General features: G+C 38.6%; 1 protein-coding gene across 10 annotated transcripts; it reads right to left on the reverse strand.

The window, feature by feature from the left end:
* Positions 1-1459: 1459 nt before the first annotated feature.
* Positions 1460-27156, reverse strand: PSEN1 (presenilin 1). 10 transcript variants are annotated; one of them, XM_054826293.1, is made up of 13 exons: positions 27090-27131; positions 25199-25246; positions 24192-24335; positions 19181-19434; positions 17758-17899; positions 13969-14036; positions 12644-12864; positions 10382-10480; positions 9068-9154; positions 8444-8509; positions 8042-8215; positions 5905-6023; positions 1460-5612 (listed from the first exon to the last, which is right to left on the reverse strand). In XM_054826293.1, the coding sequence occupies exons 3-13, from the start codon at positions 24273-24275 to the stop codon at positions 5457-5459; spliced, it is 1470 nt and encodes a 489-aa protein (XP_054682268.1). In that variant the 5' UTR covers positions 24276-24335; positions 25199-25246; positions 27090-27131; the 3' UTR covers positions 1460-5456. The 10 variants fall into 10 exon arrangements, with proteins under 10 accessions (XP_054682268.1, XP_054682266.1, XP_054682263.1 ...); XM_054826291.1 differs by having other exon boundaries at positions 27022-27110; XM_054826288.1 differs by lacking the exon at positions 27090-27131 and adding an exon at positions 26015-26803.
* Positions 27157-27966: the final 810 nt, after the last annotated feature.

The following is a 27966-nucleotide window of genomic DNA, read 5'->3' on the forward strand; positions in this document are numbered from 1 at the left end:
CGGGAGACACTGTCAAAAGCTTTACAAAAGTCAAAGTAAACGGCATCAACTGCCTTCCCCTCATCCAGCAAGCCAGTCACCTCATTGTAGAAGGCAATGAGATTGGTCAAGCATGATTTCCCCTTTGTAAATCCATGTTAACTACTCCCAATCATCCTCTTGTCCTTCATGTGTTTGGAAGTGCTTTCCAAGATGATTTTCTCTGTCAGGTTTCCAGGGACTGAGGTGAGGCTGACTGGCCTGTGGCCTCCCAGTAGTTCCTTCTTTCTCTTCTTGAGGATAGGAGTGAAATTTGCTCTCTTCATCTTCAGGAACCTTTCCCAACCACCATGACCATTCAGAGACAATTGAGAGTGGCCTCGCAATGACATCGGCCAACTCCTTCAGCACTCGTGGGTGCAACCTGTCGGGCCTAATAGACTTCAGTTTGCTTACATGTTCCCTAACCTGGCCTCTTCCACTGAAGGTAAGTCTACCTTGTTCCAGACTTTCCCGCTGGTCTCAGGGGTATGGGATTCCTTAAGGCCAGTCTTACCAATACAGACTGAGGCAAGGAAGACATCAAGTACTTCAGCCTTCTCCATCACATCATTGTCACAAGTTCCCCCATTCCATTCAGCAGAGGGGGTATCTTTTTGCCCTAGTCTTTCTTTTGCTGTTACATAGTTGTAGAAACCTTTCTTTTTGCCCTTCACATCCCTTGCCAGATTCAACTGCAGAGGGGCCTTGGCTTTCCTAACCCTAGCCCTGCAAGGTCATAAAGCAACTCTATGCTCCTTTTGGGTCATCTGCTCCTGCTTCCACCTCTTCTACACTTCATGTTTGAGTTCTGTTAGGAGCTCCTTGCCCATTCATGCAGGCCTCCTACCACCTGTGCTTGACTTTCTACTTGTCAGGATAGACCTTTCTTTAGGTCTTCCATGCAGAGACAAGCCAATCCCCCAAAGAAACATCTGCAATAGCAGTCAGTCAACTCAGACAAATTTGAACTTTACAGTGAATGCTTCTCCAAAACGATGAAAAAATATGCTGCTAGGGAAAAGCTTTTCAATCATATTGATGTGAAATCAACACCAAAACACCACCACACATTACTGTTCATGAAGTGTTTTCTTCCTGAGCATCCTATGTATTCTTCCTGGGTAACATAGATCTTCATTGTGCCAGCTGGTGTTTGAGTGTAATTCATATCGTTTTTTCATGCCTTATTATACCTCATGGGTGCTTTTGCAACAGGCTTTGGCTGATTCTTTAAATGAACACAAAAAGTAGCTTTCAGAAGAAAGTACTTCTACAGACATCAGTTTGAAGCTATTCCACTGGGAAATAAAGCAGCTACTTAAGTGTCTTAAGACAGGAATCTTAATTCATTAAATGTTGACTACAAATAGCTACAGTGTTTAGGCCTCCAACAGCTTTAAGTGATGGCTTTAAAATAATATGGTAAAGGCAAGTCAAGTCAGGATCCATGCAGTTTTTATTTTAATAATTAGACAAATACAGGAAAATTTGCAATAATCTATCAAAAACGTATCTTATCAAGAACTGGAAAGGTGTTTAAAAAACATTCACATTCAATTCAGATTATGTACAAACCAGTGTTTGTAAAAAAGAAAACAGCAAATGCTTTGAGTGTAAAAGAATTCCATCTAGTTCACGTTTCACCATTCCCAATGACCAAGTTACCACTGAGATGCAATCACAGTGCAGACACGTTCCACAGTCTATTCTACTCGTTTCAACAGCATCATTGCCAAAGGTAATTATTTTTTTTTAAATAAAGCATTTTGTGAAGTTTCTTCATACAGTACCACCCACCCAAAATGTACTCCTGCATATTTAATTCTTGACTGCACTAATGGCAGAACAGTTGTCAACCAGAGGCCCAGAGTGCATATAATATATATCTACATGTCTATAGGTACAGATATATATCTACATAACCAAGAAGCACCAGTCTCCTATGCCTGAAATCATCGGGGTCTGCTTTGTACATTCAGAACAGCCATTTTTAGTGGAGGACAGCCCTTGGTTATTTGGCTCAAAGAAGTCATCATCTGCCCGGTCAAAATTATTCTGAATGTGTTGCAATAACAAGTGCGTACCTTCAAGACTCACCTCACCCAGATGACATTTGAATTTGAGTGCCACCACAATAGCCATACAGCATCATACACCTTTGCTACAAGAAGTCTTTTTGCTCTGGATTAAATCCCCCAACACAAAAAAGGAGAAATGAAAGTGGCTGGTTTTTAGGCAAATCTGTAACTCGGTATTATGCTTTCTCATTTATTTATTTGAAGCTTAGCCAAAGAGGGAGACTAATCATGGATGTAAGCTGAAAGGGGAGAGAAAGCTATCATGTTATCCAGTTTCAAAGGATGACTACTGAAACAGTCACACAAGGGTTACCAGTCAGTCTGCTTGGGCACAAAGGAGATGAATCTAGCTACTAGGGTTACACAATAGTTCTTTCACAGCTACAGTCTAATGTGCTGCCATTAACATACTAATTAAATAATAACAAAAACTCTCTCAAAAACAAAGACTACATATCAGAAGTCTTTCAATTATACCAAGCTAACCAAGCTGAAATCGTTCATGATCTCAAATTAGATTGCTGTTTTAAGAAAAAGGAGAGAAGTGACACAACCTTCACGCTTATGTAGTAACCACCCAAATGCAAAACTATCCTCAACTGAACCTTATGGACCCAAGTATTGAGATGATCTTTAGTTGCAAGATCTCATCTGGAACATGAACTATCATGATTTGGCACAAGAGGGCACATCTAGAGAATTTCATCCTGGTTTTTGAACGTGTACATAAGACTTGGTATTTTAACATATATTGGCCTGGGCTTGAAAAGCAGATTTCCCTTTTGAATTTATTTTGAGATTCAAATATATAAACTTGAACAGTTTCTGTGAATATAAATTCTACAGTCTCCACCACTGTAACTCCACACTAGCTTATAAATTAAAACTTCAGGATAGCAGAAGCAGCTCTGGAGAGTGGAAGACTGGCAATGTAGTGTTTGAAGATTCTGAGCTTGCTCTTGGGTTGTACATTTAACACCCATTCAAGTATCTGGAAAGGCTTTTGTGTATTTCTACAGATTCTAAAGTAACCCTTAATGGAGCCAGTGCTCCCATGATGCATATTTAAGCCAAAAACAAACAATAAAGATGACTGATGCCTTTAAGTAACAACTTTTAACTGAGAATTGGCTCAGATATGCAAACAGATGCTAGCAATGCCAACTCTCAGCAAACCTGTTCTATGCAGTGAAACAATGGTTAGGGTGCCCAATAAAACACAGAAGGAAATTTTCTTAGATATAATGCTCAGGAAAGGGGCAAGTTACCATAGTATAAAAACAACTCAAAGTCTTGTAAAAAAATCCCAAAACACCTGTTTTAAGTCAGACTTCATTGCAGCAAAATATGGAACAGTGACTTAAGCTAGAAAACAGAAGCAAGTTTGACTTGAAAAGCCAGTGTAAGCAATTTTGATACGGTTACTTTATTAATGCTATCCACGACGAATCGACACATAAATGAGATGAATAAAAGTACTTTAGAGGAGACGAGACAATATATTTTATGTAAATGTAAACGCTAACACTACAGTTAGCAAGTCATACTGGAAAAGAGAGACATTTCCAAGGACAATCAAAGTACGCCTTTCTTGGTTTTAAAGCAGATTTATACATCACAGCCTTTCTTCCCTTACTTGGGCAATGGTTGGTGAGCATCTGTGATGCCTCAGTCCTTTGAATCTATAGGCACTGAAACAAACCCCCAGGAAAAGGGCTGAAGGAGTCTGCGTCAGGATTTTGATAGTTGTTCTACCTGGCAAGGACTCCTGTATGAAGATGCAAGTAAAATGGAATGCCCGTCAATAGTATCCACTCCCTATGCCTCCCTCGGGAGGGGGAAAAAAGAAGAGAGAGAAGAGGAGAGAGAGAGACTTGTACAGAGTAAGAGCCTATGACAAAAACAACTTCATCTCACATGAGTCTTATTTCCAAGCAATTATTCATAAACGAGTTCTTTCAAATGAAGAAGAAAACAAGGTTTAGCAGTTTTAAGGTTAGAATAGATTCTTTTTCTTGCAAGAAGTTCAAAAATCTCCTATCTTCTTTTCAGTGATTTTGAGTTGTCTTTCATTTCTCCAGTCTTCTGTTCCTCATGGGAGAGCTAATTAAAGTGAAGAGGGCCACAAATTTTGCTCCTTGGTAACATTAAGTAATGCCTCACCTAACTTAAGTATCCTCACCAATAAAGATACTGCATGAAAAACAAAAACACCTGCCCAACCTGAGGTCTTGATGGTTGAGTGACCAGTAATTCAGGTCAACAGAACTGTAAACCACATTTTTGAAGAGAAAAATTTCAGTGATGCATTGAAGTGCCACTAATAGCACTTTGGCCTCTAGATCTGGCAAGCTAAACTCCATCTGGGATTGTTGCAAATGTCTATTTATTTCATAAGAATTTCAATAAAAGAAACATATACCAATGCAGTCTGTGCTGCTAGTGACTATTCTCAAACACAGGGTTTGAAATGCTGTTCTAGCAAAATGATTTGCAAGAGCACAGAGACTAAGTCCTGAAATTGCTTTTTAATGTAGTTTATTAACCTTTTAGAATCTAAGATCCAAATCAGGACCTTAAGATCCACTAATGCCAAATAATCCAGTCTAAGTAGCTACATAAACTGGAGCAGGTGTACAGAAGGTGCACTCCATGCTTGAGGATACGAAGTGTTAAAACTGAGAAGAGGCGCTGGTTCCACTGTGGAGGGAAAAAAAAAAAAAGCTTTTAAATTTACTAAACCAAGCACATTCAGGCACAGAGGCTATGATGTGGTGGAGCACTCTTAGAGTGACAGTACTTTCTCCCTTTGTCAAATTGCTACAAAGTCCTTTCTCACTACACAAAGCAGAGTCAGGACTCTGCTGTCAAAAAATCACTGCTGAAGGAGTCTGAATTGGGTTCTCTCTCTTCAAGCGGTTACAGGGACAAGTTCCATGTGATTTGTCAGCTTCCTCTGTTGACATCAAGGAAGTCCTGAGCACCCTTAATGCTGTGAAAATAATCAACCTGTGGTAAGAGATCACATTGCTGGTGGAAGCATTAGCAATTTTCACACAGGTGGTCCTTACCAGAGATATGTATATCAGATTACCTCTGATATAATAGCACCCGGTTTAGACTGACCATCGGGAAGAAGCCACTTTCACACAGGAAAATTTGTATGGTGCCCAGTGCAGCAGTTGTCTCAGGAAAGAAAAAAAAACAAACAAAACAAACCATCGGAGGAAGTTGTAATGATTCAGGCTTGGAATCTTGAGTATTAAACTTCAGTCTCACTTGAGAACTGAGGGAAGAACCATTTTTCCTCCTCCCAGATTTGCTACAAATATCCATAGAATACTAGCATCAAATGTGCTAGATATAAAACTGATGGAACGCTAGCTGGTCCATAAAGGGTTGCACCAAGTTGTCTGTAGCAAAGTAAAAAACTAGCCCAAATGTTATGGAGATTGGAAGCGCTGGTAAGGCCTTCTTAAAGATGGCAAGAAGCAGAAGTGTAAGGCACAGACCCTGAGGGGAAGACAACAAACAAAAACATAGGGAGAAATTAGGGAACTCTGACAAACAAAAGATTATCTATATAAACACGAACTCCACAGAAATACAAGATAGAGTTACAGCATTCCTAAACTAAAGGCGTAAATGATGGATGTACAGCCAATGAAAATCACAGCTGACGCCCTCATCAGTTTTCATTCAGGCCACCAAATAAACAAATTCCAAAGAAAAAATGTAGCAGTTATGACTTTGTCCCTGATGAACAATAAGAACTATCCCTATTATCATATTACATTATACTCACAATTAATATGGCCACAAAACATGCTAAAGTTGTATTCCAGTCCCCGCTTGCTGTTGCAGAGGCTTTGCCAACAAGGACACTGTAGAAAATGAAGTCTCCTAAACCTAGCTTTACTCCTCCTGCAAAAGTTAATATATGGCAGCATTAAGTACTAGATAGTCTACTAATATTACATATCAGTAATTGTCAGAGAATAATACAGATTTACATTAAGTATCAACAAGACTTGCTAATAAGAACATTTTATTTTCAAAACTAGTACCACTCCTGAATCAAACGATACAGAAAAACTCTTGTGAAACAAGATGGCTTAGGAACATTACATTGCTCAATTCATCCTATAATTAGAATTTTTCTACGTTCCTAGTCTCCTATACATGCAAATGCAGTATATACAAACTCAGATATTTGTAATTGTATTTGTTGGAGAGGTGTCCACCTCTGGCTGACATGTCATATTTAACAGAATATTGAAGTACAATTCCTTTAAGGTGGCCGAGGAAGGGGGAAAATAAACAAGTCACTTGCAGATGATGCTTTATTTGTCAGTTAAAAACCTATACCCAGCAAAATATTCCAGTGCCCTCCCAATTTTCCAACAGCATTCTTAATGAGGTTCTTCTAAAAAGCACTTGTGTGTAATTACAGAGCATATCACAGAGGCGAAAAAAGAACGTATTTAGTCCAAGATGTGAGATTTAGGAAAACTCATGAGTTAACGTCTCATTCTTTTAAATAGTAATCACCACCTTAGCAACAACTCTAGGAGCATAACACTCAATTATTTCGGGAGGGGGGGAGAAGATTTCCTGAATGCCAGATCACTTTCTAAGCTTTTAGTCGAAGACATTAAGTCAGAGAGGCCAACATCAGGTCACCAGCTGTTTTCATTTGGCCTATTTTCACTTTCTCACCAATTGCAGTCCAGCTCAAAACTCACTGTAGAGTTCTAAGAGGAACTCAGAGCATCAAAACAGAAGTGTATGCCTGGTTGATCACTGGGGGAAAAAAAGAAAGGAAAAAGGGAGAAAAGAAAAAAGGCAACCCTACTGTCTTTCAGCAGGCCTCCAATATATGGTCTAGAACAGTGCGTGAAAAGCTCTTAAGCACTAAAACACCCTTTAACTGCTGAAACAAAACTTGGATGCTTGCTTTCAGCATGACAGACCAATAAGCAAAGGCAACTGCTAGCTAACTCTTTCCACACAAGTGAACTCTCCAAATTTCTAATAAGCCGCTCCAAACTTCTAGTAAGCTAATGCTGGCTTACGAGTCAGACTCAATCACTGCACATCTGTCATTACTATTTGCTGTAGGAATACAGAAAAGAGAAAATTATTAGTCAGGCCAGACAAGAGTTTTAGTTAACCAGTTAAATAATTAAAATAGCCTAATTCCTAAAATTGTTGCATCTTAACATTACTTTACTCAGCTCTAGAAATGAAAATGGATTTGCAACGCACTCCGAATTTGGAATTTTGAGGACAAAATAAATTCTAAATTTGTTCTTAAAGTAGAAGTGTCTGTATTTTTAAACAGAGAAGCACCTGAGAATCAGAGGAAACAGTTGCACCTGCTAAATATGGAAGCATCACATAGGTAGGGAGAGAAATTTATTAGACAGGCAGACCCTAATTTTATTTAGAGCTTTGCAAATCTAATATCAGCTTAAACTCCAACTGGAAATCACGAGTCCATTAAAACAGACATTTGAGTATATGCTCTCCAAAAATACTGCACCCCAGCAAGATGCTGGAGAAAAATAAGCAAGCCCATGGCATTCTGCATTCATTTCAGTCTCCAATTAGGTCTTAAACATTGCTTTGTGCAGAGTGGATTACAGTAGTTTAATGTTGCAGCAAAAAGTTAATGACTGCATCTACAGGGCCTAAAAACCAAGAGGTGACACAAAGCAGAACACTGCATGACAGACTAATGCAACTGGCTGTATAATGGTCTGAAAGCAGCTTGTGCTATTAAAGGTTTGAGTCTGAAGATCAGTTTGGCGAATATTACTCACTTCTGCAGCAAAACCAAAAGCTACAAAAAAGCAACTCCATCCGTTTCTATGGGGCATGACAGTATTGATCATGAGCAAGAGCAGCTCTTCAGCTTGCTATTGGTACTCCATACTCACGTTCTTCAGGGTCTTCACTGGTTTGAGAGTTACTGGGTAGAGCCTGAACAGCAGCTCGTGATTCAGGCGTTGATTCAATAGGTCCTATTCTATTGTCTCTTTGTTGCTGCCATTCCTGACTAAAGCCACCATCATCTGCTTCAGCACCTTCATTCTGAGTCTGGTTTGCCGGAGCTCAAAGGAAGACAGACATTTAAGATCTACTTCAAAAACGTGCCTTCTAAAATGTGACAATGCCTCCACATGTAAGATCATAGAAGAATGAGGAAAAAAAGAGGTATTCCGTAACATTTAGCAACATCTAACATTAGCACACACCATTACAAGACATTCTCACTTAGGATTTTAATACCTATTTAAACAATCAGGAGTCAATCTGCACTCTGCAGTCATAGCACCTACATGTTGCACTCCAGTCCTGATATTCAGGAGTACTTTGATACAACAGAGTGGAAGTTCTGTGGTGACCTAATTGAAAGATCACAGTTTAAGGAATAAACTCTAATATTTCATTAGCTTCTCTAGTCACTGTTAACAGCTTAATTTTCCAGTAAAATAGAAAACTTTACTGAAAATTACATATACATACACCCCTTCAAGCATGTTGCATTCAGAAACTCTGCTCTGCTTTAATAACACATGTAAAATAAACATACCCCATGTTTTTAAACACTAGCTGCATAGCCCAGAGGGCTAGACACATTTCTGTTTAATATAAATATAAATGAGTTAACGTTATACTATATCATCCCAATTTGACAGGCAATTGAGCTCAGTCAATAGTTGTCTATTGAAAGTCATTTCACCACCAATATCCTGGATTCCAGAAAAATGAATGCAAGAACATTAACTGCACAATAAGTGAGCAATTTTTGAAGTCTTGACAGATTCATCATTCCTAATAAGGCCTCCATGCTTTCACTCTTCTACAGCAACCAGGACATTTTAAAAGCCAAAAATCAAGTCTCCATAAACATGTATTCCAATAAAACAACAACTATAAAAGCTTGTCAAAGAAAAACTCACCTTGTTTATCATAAGTGGAGTTTTTTGAAGTTTTCCGTTGGGCTTCTGGATCTTCCTCCGCCATGTTCACTAGCCATATCATTGTTGCTATTAAATAAAAACAAAACCGCATTGCTAATCACATCCTCAGATGTATGCAATTCTGAGACAGTGTTGGCATCAATCCATTCTTTTTTTTTTTTTTTTTTTGATACAACTATCTTTTCTAACAGGCAATTTCACTCTCATTAAAGCACAGTAATATCTGAAACACAGCCAGTACCAGCCACAACATGCCTTTACAGAATTTGGTGAATAAAAGTTTTATTCTTACTAGGTGTTGAAAAAAATTGCAACAGCTGTTGCCAGAAAAATTACTTCTATATATGAGGCCCACTCTGAAAATCTGAATCAACGATTTCTCTACTTTTTTTTCCTCCATTAATCAGTTCCTTTATCTGCAAGTAAAAAGGTCTACCAAGACTGGCACTGATGTAACTTCAATTCAGAGGCAGTATCTGCATCCAAGTTAATTGTTCTCTGCCCCCACAATCACAAAGAATTCTCCAATCTGGAAGTAACGAAATGTTGTCACACTTAAATGATATATTTGAATTCAAGTTTGTGGTTTCTCAGAGTTAATCTCTCCTCCCACAAAAGAGAACAACAGGCAGCTATAAGCAGTATCAGTAAAACACAGCAAGAGTGACAGATAAAGAAACCCCTCCACTTTCTCCTCCATAAACTCGCCCCTGAAGTAGCCAGTCAGTCTACAACACGCTTCCTCCTTTACAGGCATCATGATTTATGATTAACCTATTTCACTGTTTATCCATGATTACCACTAGCAACATGGAACTTCAGAAACAGTGGAGTCATGTACTAATTAGTACACAGATCATAACAGCAATTTGCATTCAGTAGGTTATTCTTCACAACTGCAGGGAGAAACAATATATCAAAAAAAAGACAAGCCCTGGAGAAAATAGTTTTGTAAACAAATCCCTTCCTGGCAACTTCTCCCTTTCCTTCCACTAACACACAGGTTATTTAAGCACTGAAAGCTGATAAATATTTTCTAAAAACAAGTACTCCCTTTGAATAGGTTGATTCGCAGCCTAATGACATACTACTTCGGCCAAAACAAGGTATATTACCATTTTTCCTGTTCGTATTTTGTAACAAAACATGCTGGGTTTTATTTTGAAAGATCTTAGTCAGATGATGTTCCACATTTTTGATTCAACAATGAAAGGAAAACTGAGTCCCAAGTAATCACTTCAGCTGAGTGGGTGACTAAGCATTTAATGTAAATATTTAATGAAATATACTTACAGGAGTAAATAAGTGCTGGGAAGAGAGTTTCATTTCTCTCTTGAGCTGTTTCAACTAGCATACGAAGAGGACCTTTAGGACATAGGACAGCAACCAAATCTGGAAGGAAGAGCAAACAGATCTTACATCACTGCAAACATACATTTAAGATGGTTTTTCTATAACACTTGCAGAGACTGGTAGTAAGATAAAATGTTACCCTGATCACAGACTTCTGAGAGATCCACTGGCCACAAGTCAGTATCCTACAGGAATACTTTGTAATATTCTCAGTTGTACAACCTATTTTACATATGACTGTAATATGTATACAAATTTAAGAGCGCGATGTTTCTCACTTAAAATATATGCAACTGCAAATATATCAGTGTCTGTATGTTGATTTGCAAGTTGAAAGCAAATAATTCATGAAAGCCACTATTCAACTAACATCTTGCAAATACCCAAGCTTGCTTTCTCTTATCAAAGCTTTTCTTAACCCAAGCTTAATGCTAAAACAAATTTTAAGAAAACATGTAAGTGAGGCTTATATAACTCTTATAAAATAGGCATGACTGCCAGTTTATTCTCATTTACAGAGGAAAAAAGTAAAAGTGCATGTGAAGAGTTAAAAAAAACAGGTTTATTAAGCATTGCAGAAAAATGCTGTGTTTGCATAGATTTGAGAGATGTTCAAAGCATATTTAGCACAAGAAAAAACCAGCAGCTTTTTGCTGCTTCACTCAATTCTCGTTCACGGGACAGTATGTGAAACAGGGTGAACAAGTGAAAATTAACTGAAAAGCAATTATTTACAAAATAGGATGACTGTACAAGTTACTCATACAGATCAAAGCACAGCATTAAGAAAAACTGATCTATCAGATGGTCCATTTGTGTTCTCACCTAAATGTTGATGGTTTGTTAATGAAATTTGCAACTCCACGAACTACCTCAGCTACTTTTCCCTTGTCTTGCATATTTGGACAGAAAGCTGTAGCATTTACATATTAACCTCGCTATAATCTTTCGCAGTTGTCCGCTCATTGTATGTCTTTTAAGTTTATTTGAAACAGTATCCAACACCGAAAGGAGCAGCTTACTTGTCAGGAGCTGTATGTTGCACAAAGCAGTCCTTCTGCACCTGAGCTAACCGCCCTAGCACCATTGCTGGTCCTGCTCAAGTAAAGAATTCTTAGTGTGAGGTCACGGGTTTTTGAAACTTATCCTCCTTTACACAAAACAACCACGTTATGGTCTTGGAATAGGATCTGAAGAGTTATTTCATTTTGCAATCACTGAACGGAGCCTAAATGCTTGGAATACTAAGATTCGTTCCAATTACATGAAGGGTACGATTCTGGACAGATTCTCAGTCTTTATCAGTGACTTTCAGAGTACACATTCATCACACTTACGTGCTTCCAAAAAAATTCAAGTTATGAGTACATCTTCATGGATGTGCTTAGCTGTAATGTTTTAATTCTAAGCAACTGGATTTTTAGTCCTGCCAGGGAACTAAATCAGTATTTGGGATATAGAGTGATCTTCTTACAAAAAGTGTCCAGTGCCCTCTAAAGCTTTATGAAAAAACTACATCTAGGTATCTCTCAGTCATTATTCTGAAAAAGCATAATATGTGATAATTCAAATGAATTTTCTTTTTATTTAAAGAAAAAAAAAAGAAACAGATCTCACAACTATATCCTAAATGTAAAATGACTGAGCAATGAAAACAGTCTTTAATCCTTGCTTGCTTCCTTCTCATTATATTATTAGGCATGGATCAGGTGGTTGTTTCTATATTCACAAATTTGAGCAAACTGTAAGTTGGGCAGATCTATATCTGTATGGGACTGTACCCAAACAACAAGCTCCTAAATTCTGAAAATAGACTAGTTTCCAAGGATTCTTCGGGAAAATGAGAAGCCAAAAGCTCTCCACCTTCATGAAAGGGATCAAAATGGCAACACAGATCTCTTATTTCTTTGTCTCTTCAATTACTTCAATTCTCCTCCCCAGTGAATCTAGAAAGACCTGGAAAAATGAAGGAAGATGGCATCATGCAGTCACACAAAGCGCTTAGCTGCAGGGGACCGATCTCTGTTTAGATCGTGATCTTATTTCTGAAGTCTGTAATCACCCTATCCATTACTTTGGATGATACTCCCCACAGACACACTTTTTCTTTTTTTTAAGGTCTAGTCAGACAAACAGAAAAGTCAGGGAATAGAAGAAACTCCCATCACAATACCTGTTACTATGCCTTGCCCCAGACCTTACCATACACTGAAATGACAGCCAGGATAAGCCACGCAGTCCATTCAGGAAGGTACTTAATGAACACCAAGGCCATGAGAGCACTTATCATAATGAGATATGCCTGCTGGAGCCGAAGTGGACCCTTCCAATGAATACAAATCATTCCCACAACACCGAAGTTCCAGATCATGAGTGCCACTGTAATGTAGTCCATGGCAACGTTATATGTCTTAAAAACCTCACTAAAAAAAAAAAATATGGAAAAGAATATGGACTGCATTTGCTTAAAACAATGGGAACAAGTTACAGATACAAGTTTTGGAGTATTTTTTTTTTCATTTTCATATTCAATGTAACAAATATAAAATTCTACCTCCGATTAGTACTTAACTATTCTTTGCAAAGGGGATAATTTTACCAGTGTTTGCTTCACTCCAACTCTTTCACTTTTCTGAAAACTTTCACTAATGTTCTATTTCCTTCTCAATCAAAGCAGAAATTGACAGGAAAGGACATTACTGCAAAACCAGTCATTTTGATTATTCTTCTGATTTTTAAAAATCATGAGTATAAGAAGTTGTGAGGTTATAATGGATCTTTAAAGGCATGCAACCAGATCTCTACTTATCTACTGCCTGTGGAATGGAAACACTTTGCTAACTCCAAAGAAAGATATAAATAGTTATTCTATTTTATTCTTCACCACAAACACTAAAGTAAAAAGCCTTCTTTTTGGATGAACAATGTCACTCTGTCACACCAAATACTATAAACTAATTAAGACCCTCAATAAGTAAAACCAAAATAGACGAATATGTTGTCACCAAGACACAGGTGATTTCCACTGACCCAGAGAAGAAACAGTTGTGATGGCTTTTTGCAGATTTTGCCACTATCAACTCATCAAGCCACTAAGAACTTTACAATGTGCACGATACTTTCCTCCAGGAAATTTGTCTTCTGTAGTTGTTAGCTGGCCTTTGAGATGTACAGTGTTAACAGGATGCCCCTTATTGCCATCACGTGTAATTGGTCTACAAACTCGCTCCTCACTCACTGGACCTCTGCAAAAGGAAGTCAGCACTGCTGTGAGGCAGAATAAGTTACCCTGTGGAAGATAGCTTATTCTGGTGATGCAGGTGATGGATAGCTTCTGTACAATATCAGAGGCACTATAAACCCATAAATATCTCTTTTATGTGTACTCTATGAACCTATATAAGACTAAAAAAATTATTGCAATAGCTTACCCACTATCATTCTTGTTAAGATGGGACAGTTCTAAAATAAATACATACACAAAGTGATATGTGAAAAATAGTGCATTAATGCTTTAGTTCACTTACCCCAGGTAGATGAATGAGAAAAAGAAAAGCAGCAAAAGAGAAGAAATGATAAGCCAGCCATGGATCACCTGGAAACCAAAGATATCAGTACAAATTTTTTTTAGATTTGGTATTTTAAAGTCACTATCTACTTAAAAATGTTTTTAAGATTACATTCCCTTTTAATTAAAGCAAGAAAATGATATTCAGATATCTCCCTCTGTGGTTATTGCTAAATTCATATTTAGTCTATACACTTTATTTCAATTTACACTTAAGAATTTTAAGTGCTTTGTGGTCTTTCAATAGAGGTTCTACACAATGAAAACTACTGTTTGTATATTTTTAGGCCATTTTGATAACAGTGGCATTAAAAGGTAGCAGAAGTATCCAGCATTAACACAGATGGAAAACATGATTCATTTTTGCGCAATTAAAAAACCTGCTCTGATTCCAAATCATTTTCAAAATACTGGAACACAGAAAAACCTTCAGTGTTACCTAATGGAATTCAAAATTAGCATGTCATCAATGAATGACTATATAAGGATTTCTATACTGTCTATCAATCATCTATAGACATAATCCCTAATTTTGATATGAAAGCAGATACGCATGCCCAACAATTTAACAAAAAACAGTTCAGGGTTGTACTCATCAGGGGCATGCATAGATTTAGAATTGGAAGTGACAGGTACTCAGACTTTGCACTGATGAAAGTGTGTACCACTCTTGTATATTACTGTGCAAAATTAAAAATTAAGATTGAAGAGCCCTGTAACACTAGTAATCTCTGAACTGAGAATGAAACATATATCCGTCAAATTCTGAGCACAGAATCTTATATATAAAACCAGACCCAACACTGCAAGTAGATAACCAGTCAGAAGCAATAATCTAGAAATTCAAGCTGCGTAAGAAATGCTGCTTCGAATAGACATGCTCAGTGGAAAATTAACTGGTTAAATTAGCTTTATATGTACACCAGATCAAAGTCATCAGAAACTGTTTAGAAACTGCGTTATCTATTTCTCTTCTTCTGAAAGCAGTAGAATGCATCTTATGTTCTATTTTTTAAAATATTTTGCAAAAGTTAATTTAAAAGTAAAGCCCATATGCACACAGACTAAAGGAATTCTGTTTACATGAGGCAACCAGGACTTTCCAGCAAATTAAGACTCTAGCTATTACAGTTGGTAATTTAGTACATTTAGTTTAATATAAAATTTTTCATAAGCATTTTTAAAATTGTCAGCAATTTTTGAAACATTCAATCTCCTCCTTCACAATGTCTTTCGAAACAGGTTCAAATTTAACCTTCGGTCTAATAAAAACCTGTCATTTAACTTGCTAATCTAACAGATTGGCTATCCATCTTTGCTAGCATATTCTCAAAAAGACTTAAGATTTTCCCACATGTAATAAGCAAGGTGCCTGTAAAGATAGGGCAAGAAAACTGTGACAGCATTTGCCTCAGTCCATCAAACTGTCACCACTCAGAGCAAGTGGGGGGAAAAAATACATACTAAAGCTGAAGACTGATAGGTACCTGAAACAGAATCCAACTTTCAAACAACTTGTAAAACTACCTATATATATCTAAGTAGTGACCTAACGAGTAATTTTATTTCTCTGTAGAACTAGTTGGAATCATTTGGAAAAAGCGGCAAAGAAAGCTGTGTCATTTCTTTTAATAACGACATGACTTCTATCTGCGGTTCTTCTATTTGTAGTATAAACTCTTAAACTTTACCACTTAAGAAAACAATGTGAATACTAACTTTTCATTCTAGTAAAGAGTAAAACGCTAACAATGTCAAACACCAAGGCCGCAGTCCAGCAAATGTTTACACAAACTTTGCATAGCTAGTGTCAACAGTACTGAAGGAGGTAGTTTCAAGACTTGACATAAGTTGGCATTTTACATACAGATGTTTGTTTTACTCTCAGTATGTATCTCATTTGCTATATAGCATTTTCCAGATCACCAACCTCTTTCCATCCAAGTGATTTTTCCAAAGTATTTCTTACAAGTTTTGGCCATCTTTTTCCTAGCAGGATACCATGACAGGTTTGTTGCCTTCTAAGTAAAGAATTTTCATTCTTTATTTGACAACAGCTTCAATGCTAATTGATTGCTGGTAGAGAGCTGGCTTTGCCTGCTACAACTTGAACAAAAACTAAGGATTGCAGAATGCAGAGAATTGAAATAAGCTACAGCAGACACGTTTTGGTTAGGCAGACTAAAACAATGAAAAATGCAGAGCATAATAAAATATGTTAGAAAGAAAAGCCAGTCAACTACAATTACCTTCAAAGATGCTGTTTCTAGCTAGATTTAGGAGCTAGAATCAGGACCATGCTTAACTTGGCACATACAGGAGAAACACAGGAAACTAAGAGCGGTAAAGCTGAAATCGTATTTCCTTTATTCAAAGGAGTTTTCAGATAAAAATCTTGTGAAGATAAGCGAATTATCACCACCAGCTGGAGGTCTAACATTCTTTCATTTTAAGTTCCATTTCCCATAATCTAGACTATATTCTACATGTAGAACTGCATGTAAAATAGAATTCAATGGACAGGTAACTACATTTTACAGCATTCTGGTACAGCAGCATAGAAATACTGCTAGCAATTCTAAAAATAAGTTAATTATTTCTTTTAATTAGCATAAAATATAACTATGGGAATTTTTTGTTGTCTAATCATTCTAATTTTTTAGTACAACAATTATTTTTGTTAAGGAGAACATGCAGTGCTTTGTAAGCTCAAGAGTGAAGCCAGAAATGTGAAAAGCTGAGTAAAAACTAGTTGATGCCTTCAGCACCTGATGAGAACCGACTGGCTGCCAAGGAACCTAGCTGAAGTACATCAGTTATGATGTTCCTTCACTGGAATGAACAGAATTGACAGTTTAAAAAAAAAAAACCTTGTCAGTTCAGATTTAACACCAGGCTGTGATAAAAGAGAAGGTCCATGCTTTAAAAAAACCACTTTTCCAAGCTGTATGCAGATTCAGGCAGAAATAATTTCTCCAGTAACTCCAGAGACAATTTGAAAAGGTGTTTCACCCACAGTCATGAAGACCAAAATTACTTCTCCCTCCTGAAAACAAAATAAAGTGGCGCAAAACGTTGTGCCAGTGCATGGATTCCACTGCCTGTTTTACAACTCAAACTGATTCAAGGTTCTGGCTGCACACTGGGAAGTTTTATTAGGCCAAGCCTTGTCAAATGAGTCAGTAAGACCAAAAGACAACCAGGATTTTTCAGGAATAACTCCTCCCAGGCAGGTGACATTGCAATTATTTATGCCAAGCCTGGACTTGCCTAGATCACATCACTGTACGATTGAAGTCTTTCACAAAAGAGCCTCAGAGTCTCTGTGTTTGCTCCAAGGATATTGCTCCAAGTTGGGAGACTTCTATACTGGGGACAGGGTGGGGAGAGGGGAGCCCCTGAAAAGCCCCTGAAATCCTGAACAGATTTCAAATTGTTGAATCAGGTCTGTACTTTGTAGTTCTTGACCACAGGAAGATGTCAGTACATGGTACATTTCACAGGAATAGGAAGTAATGCCACCCTAATTCTCCCTCACTAAACAGCCAGCAGTGTTAGCACTGGCCCTTTCCCTCCCCGTTGAGTCAAAGGAACAGAAGCCACAAAATTGAAACAGTGAACTGAATCACCAATTCTGCTACTTTTGCTCACTCATCCTTGATAACCCTTCATTTTGTTCCATTCTCGATAATCTGTACTAATAAACAAAACTAGCACAATTACTCAAGTCAATTCTATTTATACTCACCTTGTAGCACCTGTATTTGTAAAGCACAACCAGGAGTATGGTCATGACAATGATAACACTGATCATGATGGCCGCGTTGAGAATTGAATTCAGGGCTCTCTGTCCTACTGTCTCTGTCTCTTCTGTGAAAGGAGTGTAGATGCTACAACAACAAAGAGTCAACTGAAATGCCACTGAATGCACAGATGTTTCTGATATGTGAGGCCAACATCAAATGAAATTGCAATCTTTCAATTCAGAGCTGTAAAAGCAACAGTTATTTTCTACTTACGCAAAATTTGAAAGGTGGAATAGTACCATATTAGGCAAACTTTAATTAAAAAAAATTTCCTGGAAGACTTGCCTTTCCTACATTCTTCGATTACTATTTTCTACTTTGTAAAACAAACAAAAACAGAACTCTCTGTTGGTTGATACGATTACTCACATGCCAGGAATCATTAGACTGTTACTGCAGCTAGACCTTTATAAGCACACCATCTAGTGGACTTACAATGAAAGATTCCCCAGTGATTTCAACAAAGCAATGTATGGGCTCAACTCTCTTTTTCTTAAAGAAATACAACCTGGGGGAAAAACCACTTGATTATGGGGAAGAGGTCGAGAAAACACTTATCACAAATCTCAAGAAAAATGATTCCTTGATCAACAACTTTGATAGTGAAAAAGAACTTAGTGTTTTATTGAAACATTTTATGACATGCTTATATTACACAAACATTTCAGAGCCAAACACACTTTGAATCATTTTGTCTAAATGTTTTCACAGTGGAACATTTAGATTGATTCGCTGCAGGTTCTGACAGGCTCAGTGTTCTTCCTTTGTCTCCTTTCTCTCAAACCAGCTTTCACTGAAATTGCTTTTTTTGGCAACATTAATATTTTTGGAAAAAAAAAAAAATTCTATACAGGAAACCTGTCAAGAAAGTTTCTGTAACTGCAACAGAAGTGAACCTCACAAAGCCATCTTCCTCTTGCATTTGAATTTCTTTATCAAACAGCATAGGAAAACTAGAACTTGGCATCTATGTTATTTCATTTAAATGAGTAGTTTTTTTTATTTTCCAAAAATCTTTGTATTCTAGCAGAGTACAACTGAAATGGCTTTGGCTTAGGATTGAGTTGATTTTATAAATACCACAGGGAATGATAAAGTATCAAAACGAGGACTAGGATTTGAATCGAGCAGTAACACCCAAGGTATTACCCCAACTGGTCACCAGTCAGACAACAAATGTCAATAGTACCACGAATATAGAGTCCGGTTTCTGGAAGGAATAAAACAGAACTATCTTCAGGCTGGTGGAGGAGAAAAGGGAGGCAAGAGGGAGTTCACTGCTTGAATTAGACTCCTGAAGAAATGGAGATTAAAGAAAATTATCTGAGTCCATTAAAAAGACGGGGGAAAAAAATTGATACATACAGCTGTCCATCCTTGCGTGTATAGAAGCTGACAGACTTGATGGTTGCAACAACGACCACCATGCAAAGCGTGACAGGTACAAACAACATAATCACATGTTTTGCCCCATATTTCAGTGTCAGCTCCTCATCTTCCTCATCCTGTTCCACCACTTGCTGCATGTTGTTTTGTGGCTGCCCATTGGTCTCAGACTCGGCATTGTCATTTCTTCTGCGCTCGCTATTATCATGGCGACGTCTTTCACTGTTGTCATTCTGCAAGACATAAAAAAGTTTCCTCAGCAACTATCCACAATCATATTCTTGTACACTAAGCTAAAGACGATCTTGAGAGGGAAATGTGTAAGGTAATATTCACTGTCAAGAACACTTGCTGCAGCAAGGACTTAAACAGTAGTAAATAACTGCATCACATAGTTAACAAAAGAATAGGAGCACAAGGTTACGTTAGAAGCATTTATATGAAAAATAGCAGCAGCTGAAAGTAGGGCTGGTTTCATCTAAAAGCCTGTCACCTTTCCTTTAAACTGAATTTTAAAAGCTGAAGACAGACAGCTTTTTCCTTTGGTCCAAACTACAGTTGATACAAGGGTGCATGACAGTAGATTACTCATAGCTTGGCAAGAACTAACTATATCTGTTCCTAGAAATAATGCCAAATGGACATTTATGATGTTAACTCCATGAAAGGCCCAAGAAAATTTCTACTTTCCTTACCATGTTACTCCCACTACAGTACACTAACTAGAATATATATTAAAATGGAGTTTCACAAGGTATTGTGTACTCACATTTTTAGCAAGAAGAATGAGACAGAAATGGTGATCAAACTCAGGTAGTTCTCAGTCTTTATTCTGAGATTTGATCCCAAAATTTTAGTGTGATGAGCTAAGACTGCAGATTCTTTCTCTCCTTTCCCAAGTATACTACTGCCACATCCTTTCACCGACATTGAAGAAATTTCACCACTTTTGTCAACAAATATGAAAGAGCTTCCTAGCCTTCCTGATACTGCTACATGAAATGTCAAGGGTATGACTCATAGGCAAGGACAGAGGTAAACTTTCAACAAAATTAAGATTAACCACAAGCAAAAACACAAAATGGGAACACCACTTACAATACATGATCAGGCCTGCTGTCCTGCTGTTACAAACCTTTTGCCCCCTCTCCAAGAAGCCCCGTCAGCAGTGGGCATTTCGCCTTTTGTATGTTATGTGCATATACAGAGAACGCAACAGGAGAGTGAGCTATGTTTCACCTATTCTGGACTACGAAGAAACAAAACCATTTTATGTTTACCAGTCACTCTAAACAAGTCCTAAAATGCAACAGTTTATACAGACTACTTTTTTTTCTACTGTATCACTACCACGTCCAAAGTCAATGTTGTACTGTTCCTGTTCTCTCCGCTCAAGAGGTTTAACGTAAGAGATGTAACACAAATATTTTTCATTCCTTACAAAATGAATCTCATTTCTTCAGAATTACTTCATTTACAAACAGTTCGGTTTCAGTAAGTGCGCTAAAGCAGCTTTCGATTAAAATGTACAATAAACTGAAGGAAGATACCTTTTGCACTACCTTTAACATGTCACTCCATTTTCATAAAATTGTTCTAGACGTAAGATAGGGCATTGAAAATAAACTAATGAATTTCTGCATAAGTACTCTTATGCAGGTAATTTTTTCCTTACACATGCAATGTTCAAGCCTCATTACCTGTTCTTAATAGTATTTCCAAACATAACTGCTGACTTGTATCTCATTAACTCACTGCAGTTTTTCGATAAATTAATAGTAATTCTGGAGATTCTTTATACAGAATTTTCCCAGCCCCACCCTCAGAAAAGATAAGATGTTAAGTATAACTCAGAAACTCACAGTGGGGTTTTCAAAAGCACTTAAGTGATTAAGGAGTACAAGTCCCTGGACTTTGAACTGCAAACACTGACACTGCTAAAACCTTGGTTGAAGCTTTACAACTTCCCCAACTCATGAAAAATTTCCTTTTACAAAACATTACAAAGTAACAATACATACCGAATGCTTTGCCTATTTACCCCTTTTTTGTGGTATCCTCAGGATCAAGCTCAGCAGGATTTCAAGAACTGTCCCCTAAGAAAATGTGCTTTATTTTTCAAAAAGGAAACTGAATATAAGGGGAGGAAAAAAAAAAAATCTAAAATTGTCTTAATTGATTAATTAAAACTAACAAGCAACCAGATTTTTAGAATTCAGGTTTTAACGTTAAGTTAATGATACTAAATTAAAATTAAGTATGTCCTGAAAAAGATTTTAGCTTCAATATTATTTCTTACTAAATGACAGATCCATTATAAATCACTTGGCATTTTGTGTAAAGTCCTTGCATACAATTATTGAAGGTCAGATACAAACAGGAATATGGGAGAATGCAAATAAAGAGGTCATGTTTAATTATTCTGAAATGCTGGCTGCAACTGAAACTCTTTCTGTACAGATTATAGCTCAAATGTAACATTTTTCACTTTGATAATAAAATACTCTGTTTCTCTCAGTCTACAACAAAAGAAAAATAAGCTTACCTGTCTAAATAAACTACCTAAGATGATCATAAATAACACTACATTGGAGATGATCCTTGGAACACTTCACAAATAAAGCAGACCAAGTATTTAGGTTTCTGCACACTTGCAGAATACGTTGCTCTTTCTCTGCTGTAATAGCAGTCCTGCATGAGGAAGCACTTACCCCTGTCTTAGGCACAGAAATATAAAATGTAAAATAAAAATCTACAGCTTTGCAAAGCAAACACAAAAACAGCCAAAGGAAAAGGCTGGTTAACTAGCACACCACTACGAAAAACTGCAAAATCAAACATAAAGAGAAAAACTGAAGAAATTAGACCAATATGTGTCATTTTATTCCCTCCACTAGTTAGGAACGAAGACACAATCACAAAATGCCTTTACATGTTAAAACGCAGTGCATGAAAACCAGATCAGCATCAAAAGAGTTGTAAGAGTTATTCTCTCATTCACTGTTAAAACTATAAAAAAGTTGTCCTTTCAGGCTACCGAAGTGTATCTAAATGTGACATGCGCGTGCCCCACTGCTTAAAAGAACAAAGTGCACTCATATCCTACCTGATCAGTATTAAACAGAGCAGAGGCCATGGACTCTTGCTGAAGTGGAAGCAAAGGAACAGACTCTTCACTTTCCTCAGACATAGTTAAAAGTGAAAATTCTGAAGCTAAAAAGTCAGTAACACCTGTTGTGACACCGTAAGCAAACGTAAGTTACGAACTACGCGCTTTCAGGTGAAGAAACAGTATCAAAAGCAAATGATAGGGGTTTTGTTCCCTATCAGGAAAATAGTTAATAGCAAACCCAGAGCAATGCCCCTGAACCAAGAGATAAACTAGCATATTTGATTAAAAGTTTTTATTTATTAAATCCAGATTTATCCATCAGGAGCAGACCCCCTTGCCTGACTGTGGGCACAGAGTTCGTTAGTTCTCACACACACCATTTATGTTTAGAGGTCATTGTACAGTGACAGATATTGCAGGCTGGACTGAACTCTTGGTGTGTGACTGGAAGAAGAGATGGCAAATTATAGTAACTGAGTGATTTCACATGCTGACTGTTAGCCACAGAACCTAAATATATTTAAGCAGGAAAGGATATTCATACATATGTCCAAAACCAAAGCGGACAGGTGTAGGGGAGAAAAATCATTCCAACTAAGTATTGATACTACACCTAGAGTTACATTTAAACATGGAAAGAAAAAGCACAAGTAGTAGCTATTCATCAATACAGTCTATTAGTGAGAAGTAAATAGAACCATCCGTCCCCTGTTACTGGGAAGGAGCATCACCGAGCTAGCTGTAAGGATGGTGAGCCCACAGTTTATTGCTGAGCTCTGCCTTTTTCATCTGGCAGAAGTGTTCAATAAAGGTAAATCTCTCACCTGTCCAAGATAAAAAGAAACTTTCATTCCTTCTAAAGTAAAAGCACAAAGGATGCAATAGGAAAGTTTCCACTTTTCTAGTTTTATTAACAGTTTCTATAATCAGTAAGGTCTTAAGTCAGATTGACTTTTAATTTGAAAATAAGTTTTCAAATGTTTTGTATTTTTACTGATATAGCAAGATGCTGATCTGAGATAATAACAAGGATTTTTCAAAATTCTACTTAAACTGCTGGATTGCATAGCAGAGTTAGAGCAGGGATCAAAATATTCTCCTGAATCACTGCCATAAACATGGCTACAAGTGGCCCAGCCTCACAAGGGCATTTCTGTGTCACAAGGAAACCTGATATTCAAGAGCTACAGCAGGAACAAAGAATTCAGCATGACAAATCCAAGAGCCTGAGCACCACACCCAAGTAGATCACCTAAACTTGGTTTTACCAAAACACATACAGTACAATGAGTACAGTTTTAGCAACAATTATATGCTTAGGTCTTTCAAAGCAATCATATGAAACTTTACAGTTTGAGTTCCCCCTCCCCTCCAAAACCTCAAGAACTCTGAGAGCACCTTGACAATTATTCACAAGACACCACAAGTGCTGCTCTTGCTGCTAGGGAGTAGTCCTCCAGCAACAGCAACAACAAACCCCAGGCTTCAAGCTCTACCTAGCCTAAAATTAACTCTGTGACTGAGAAACCTGTGAATCAAGCAGACCACAGCCAGGCTAGATCAAGAGAGCTCACCAAATCCCCTAAAAGTCAATGTTTGACACGGGAGCCTCCCATCCCTTTTTCTTATTTTTCTTGAGAGCTTGGTCACTCCAACACCACTTTAAACTGGGGGAACTCTTAACTGTATATAAAAAATTAGTTTAGAATATGAGATATTGTACAAAATATTTCTTTTGGCACTGCTTATCATCACAACAGTCCAGACAGAGACAACTACTCCCAACAAACAGATTTCTAGAGTTCTGAACTGTATTTTCATCCACACTCGTTATTCACCCTGATTTAACTGCTACCAGGTAATAAAATTGTTACATACAGTGTTGCTGAGGTGGTTATCAGGGAAGTTTTCTGTCAGCTGCCCATGCTGAAACTGGGGTAAATGTGCAGACAGTTCTGTCATTGGGGCTGTCCTCTGGAAATCACTTATTTCTGCACAAAATGGATCTTTCCTCTTGAGATGCTGAAAGGAAAAAGATACGTAAAAAGCCTTTGTTCTTATATGACCAAGTTCTCCACCCTCTCCCTACCCCAATTTTTAGAGTTCATGCAGACCAAAGATAACCATTTTCTATCTACACCATGGTACCAAACTGTACCGCATCTTTACTAACAGATCGTAATAGGGATTTTCCAGCATAAAAATAAGAGCGTCTAGGTGTTATCAAATTAGTTCATCAGCCACGGAAGTAAGCCGCAATGAACTGATCATTCAGAGCAGTTCTCCATTCCTTCTTGTGCAATAAATGAGAAGCACTGCACACTTGCTCAGAGCCCAACTTGTATGTTTTTGTCTCAGCAGAGTACAAGTGCTCCAATCGCTCATAAGCTCAAGGGGAATCTTCCAGCAAGGATGACTGAGTTACACTTGATCGTTTAAAATCTGGATATATCTCTAATACACTAATGCCCTAAGAGTGATCTAGAGCTACCAAAACAGTATTTCAGCTGAGCCTCAAGAACTAATGTGCATTCATTTCCGCTAGTGACAGGTTTTATGTATCAGCTAAACGTACATAAACATGCCATATGCTTGTAACAGCTTTATACGTTCTTCCATAAAAAAGTCATATGCTAACAATTTCCTACGCAAACATGAATAAATCATGTGCTCCACAACAAAGGATGATAAAGCAATACAGGGGAAGGAGGAAGAAGGGTGACGTAACTACCTAAGTTTCAGAAAAAAAATAATTTTAAGAAACAATGAGTAGGCCTAGATAAATCACTGGCTTGGTCACACAAAACATAGGGAAGTGAACAAACCAATGCCTCAAGGGTGGAGTGCCAGTCCCCACTTCCATCCCAAGTGGCTCCTGCTCCTACCTTGTGCCAACTCCAGCACTCAGTCCTCTTTACAGTAGATTTTACTCACTAAAAAGGAAGAAAACAAATCCAGGAAAAGAAAACAGGAATATTTTTCTGCTGGTTTAGTATAATCAACTAATATATGGAGGAATCTCATAAAACTCATACAAGGGAAGATATCACAAAGCAAGGCCTCTCGCTTTTGGCAGCAGTAAGCCACAAGTGCTGCAAGACAGCATCTTACTTAAAAGAGAAAGTTAAGACTATTTTCAATACATACTCAGATGCAGAAGCTGTTTCTCTACTTACAAATAAATATGTATCTTACAAGATGAGTGCACAGTGCTTACTAACTTCAGTAGGGATGTAGCTTACACTAAAGAGCCATTAGGAGGCAATACCAGTTTAACAAGTCTAGTGGGAGCATGCAGACTGTTTGGAAAGACAATGCAGTATTCACTAGAATGGCTCTCTTCCGCATTTGTAATTAAAAATAAAGCAGATCCAATTTCAAATGAAATATAGGATTAGATGAGAATAAATAGGCATTACATTGCATTTACTTTTAAACTTTTTGCTCTAATTCTTTGGTTGGGCTACGGAATATAAACAATGTTGTTTTAAGGCTGCTCTTGGAAAAATTCTCAGTGACAGGGCCACTGGAAAGGAGAAAGTTTTTTTATCCACATGTGGAGTACTGGAATGAGATTTTTCATATAGCAGCATGTCAAAATTCTAATTAAATTACAGGAGGGAAAACCTCCCAAAACCCCCAAAATATCAACCCACAAAATCCTATTTAAAGACTCATAAAGAAAAACACCACAAACTTACCAAACAAAAAAGCAGCTACTGAGGAGCAACTGAGAGAAGAGTTGCACCAAAGCTTGAATGACAGTGTCTCACAGGCCTCAAAACTTATGGCTAGTTAAAACAATCCCATCTGAAGACTCGAGAGTTAGAAAACACATTCAGGACATCTTCCCAAACAACTTTATTTTCTATTTTTACATAAATAAACACTCCCAAGTTGAAATTTAACTATAAATGAATAAAAACTAGAAACAAACTGTGCACAAACAGACACAAATTAAATTTTTACTTGTTTTACCTGGAGAGGGACTCACCAAAACATAATGAAGCTGTTAATAATAAAATAACCTGTCTAAAAAAAGTTCTTCATTGCTTCCTTTGGCTTTCTTTAGTAAGAACAACAGGACTTACAACTGTACTTTTCATACATTTACCCTAATAAGCAGAGGTATCAGGCAAGTAAGCTCTATAATGTTTTCTCTACTTAGAAGAAAAAGAAAAGCAAGTATCGGTCAGCCACAGCAAGCGCGGTGCGACCCGGTTAACCTGTGCTCTCCCTCTCAAAGAAGCAACAAGCAGCAGCCACTGCTTTCCTGGGGGAACACCAAAGGACCCGCGGAGCTCGCCCTCAGCCCTGCCCCTGGCCCGAGCAGCCTCGCCGCAGCCAGGGGCCCCGCTCTCCCTCGGCCGCGGGCGAGACGAGCGGCTCCGCCGCCGGCCCCCAGAAAGGCCGCGGGGGCGGAGAGGCTCCCACGGCGGAGGAGGAAGAGGGTCAGGCCTCCGCCCGACCCCGGTGCAGCCTGACCGACCGCAGCCCCACTCGTGTCTACCCCGCCCACCCCAGCCCCGCTCCGCCCCGGCCCCGGCCTGCGGGCGTGTGGCGCAGGGCTCTCATAAACATCGGACCCAGCCGCTCCCGACGTTCCGGCACGGCCGGCTTCTCGCGGTCCCGCCGCCGTCCGGCCTGCGAGGCGCCCCCGGCCCGGCTCCGAGTGGCGCAGCGGGCTCGCCCTGCAACTCGCACTCGCCCCGAGATCAGCGGCGGCACGGTGCCCGGGGCTACCCGGCCCCCACGCGCGGCCGCTGACAGACCGACCTGCAGAGCGCCCCTCCCGCGGGCTCCACCACCAGCTCCTCGCCGCCCGCAGTCCCGCCCCGCTCGCTTCCGGCCCGCGCCCCTCCACCGTAACCTCACTTCCGGCCTGGAGGCGCTGAGGCGGGTGATTGCCGGGCCCCTCTCGGCCCTTGGGGAGGTGCGGACAGCGGCTGAGGGGCCCCTCGGTTCAGGGAAGTAGAACCGGCCAGCACAGGCCCCACCGACACGCCCCACCGACACGCAGGAGGCACGAAAGAGCAAGGTGAACGCTTGCCATTAATCAAAAGCATGAGATCGGCACGAGTGGATGGTAACAGAGTGAACGCTCTGAAACTTCAGCCACTAGTCGTCTTGCAAGGGAAAGCCAGCTTGTCCTGCTTAACCTGGTAGGGGCTGTTACCAAGTAAAGAGAGGGGTATTATGAGAAAACATGCTTCTGGGTTGGTTTTGGTTGGTTTTTTTTAATTCAAGTCATATATAAGCTAATAACCCTATTTTAATATGGTCCCACCAAAAAGCAGAAAGTAACTTGAAGGAATCTTTGCATTTCAAAATAAAACCAAAAAATCTAAAGTCAATGTGACATCTTTGCAAGAAGGCGCTAGTAGAGTTGTGACTCATTTGTGGCATAAAGGCAATTTCAAACTTGAAATTTACCTTGCTGTCTGTGATATTTGAAAAGTAATCCACAATTGCTTTTAAAAATGCATAACCTAATTGGGTTACTAACATCAAGGAAATGCTGATACATGTAGTCATTCTAAATATAAAACAAGGAAAATCTATTGAGAGACCATATAATTCTGCATGTTTTTAAATCAGATGTTGTATTTCACTATTTGGCTACGCTACAGGAGGAACCACGGGAAAATGAAGT

Source organism: Grus americana, chromosome 5, assembly GCF_028858705.1.
Source record: "Grus americana isolate bGruAme1 chromosome 5, bGruAme1.mat, whole genome shotgun sequence".
In the NCBI taxonomy this organism is placed as follows: domain Eukaryota; kingdom Metazoa; phylum Chordata; class Aves; order Gruiformes; family Gruidae; genus Grus; species Grus americana.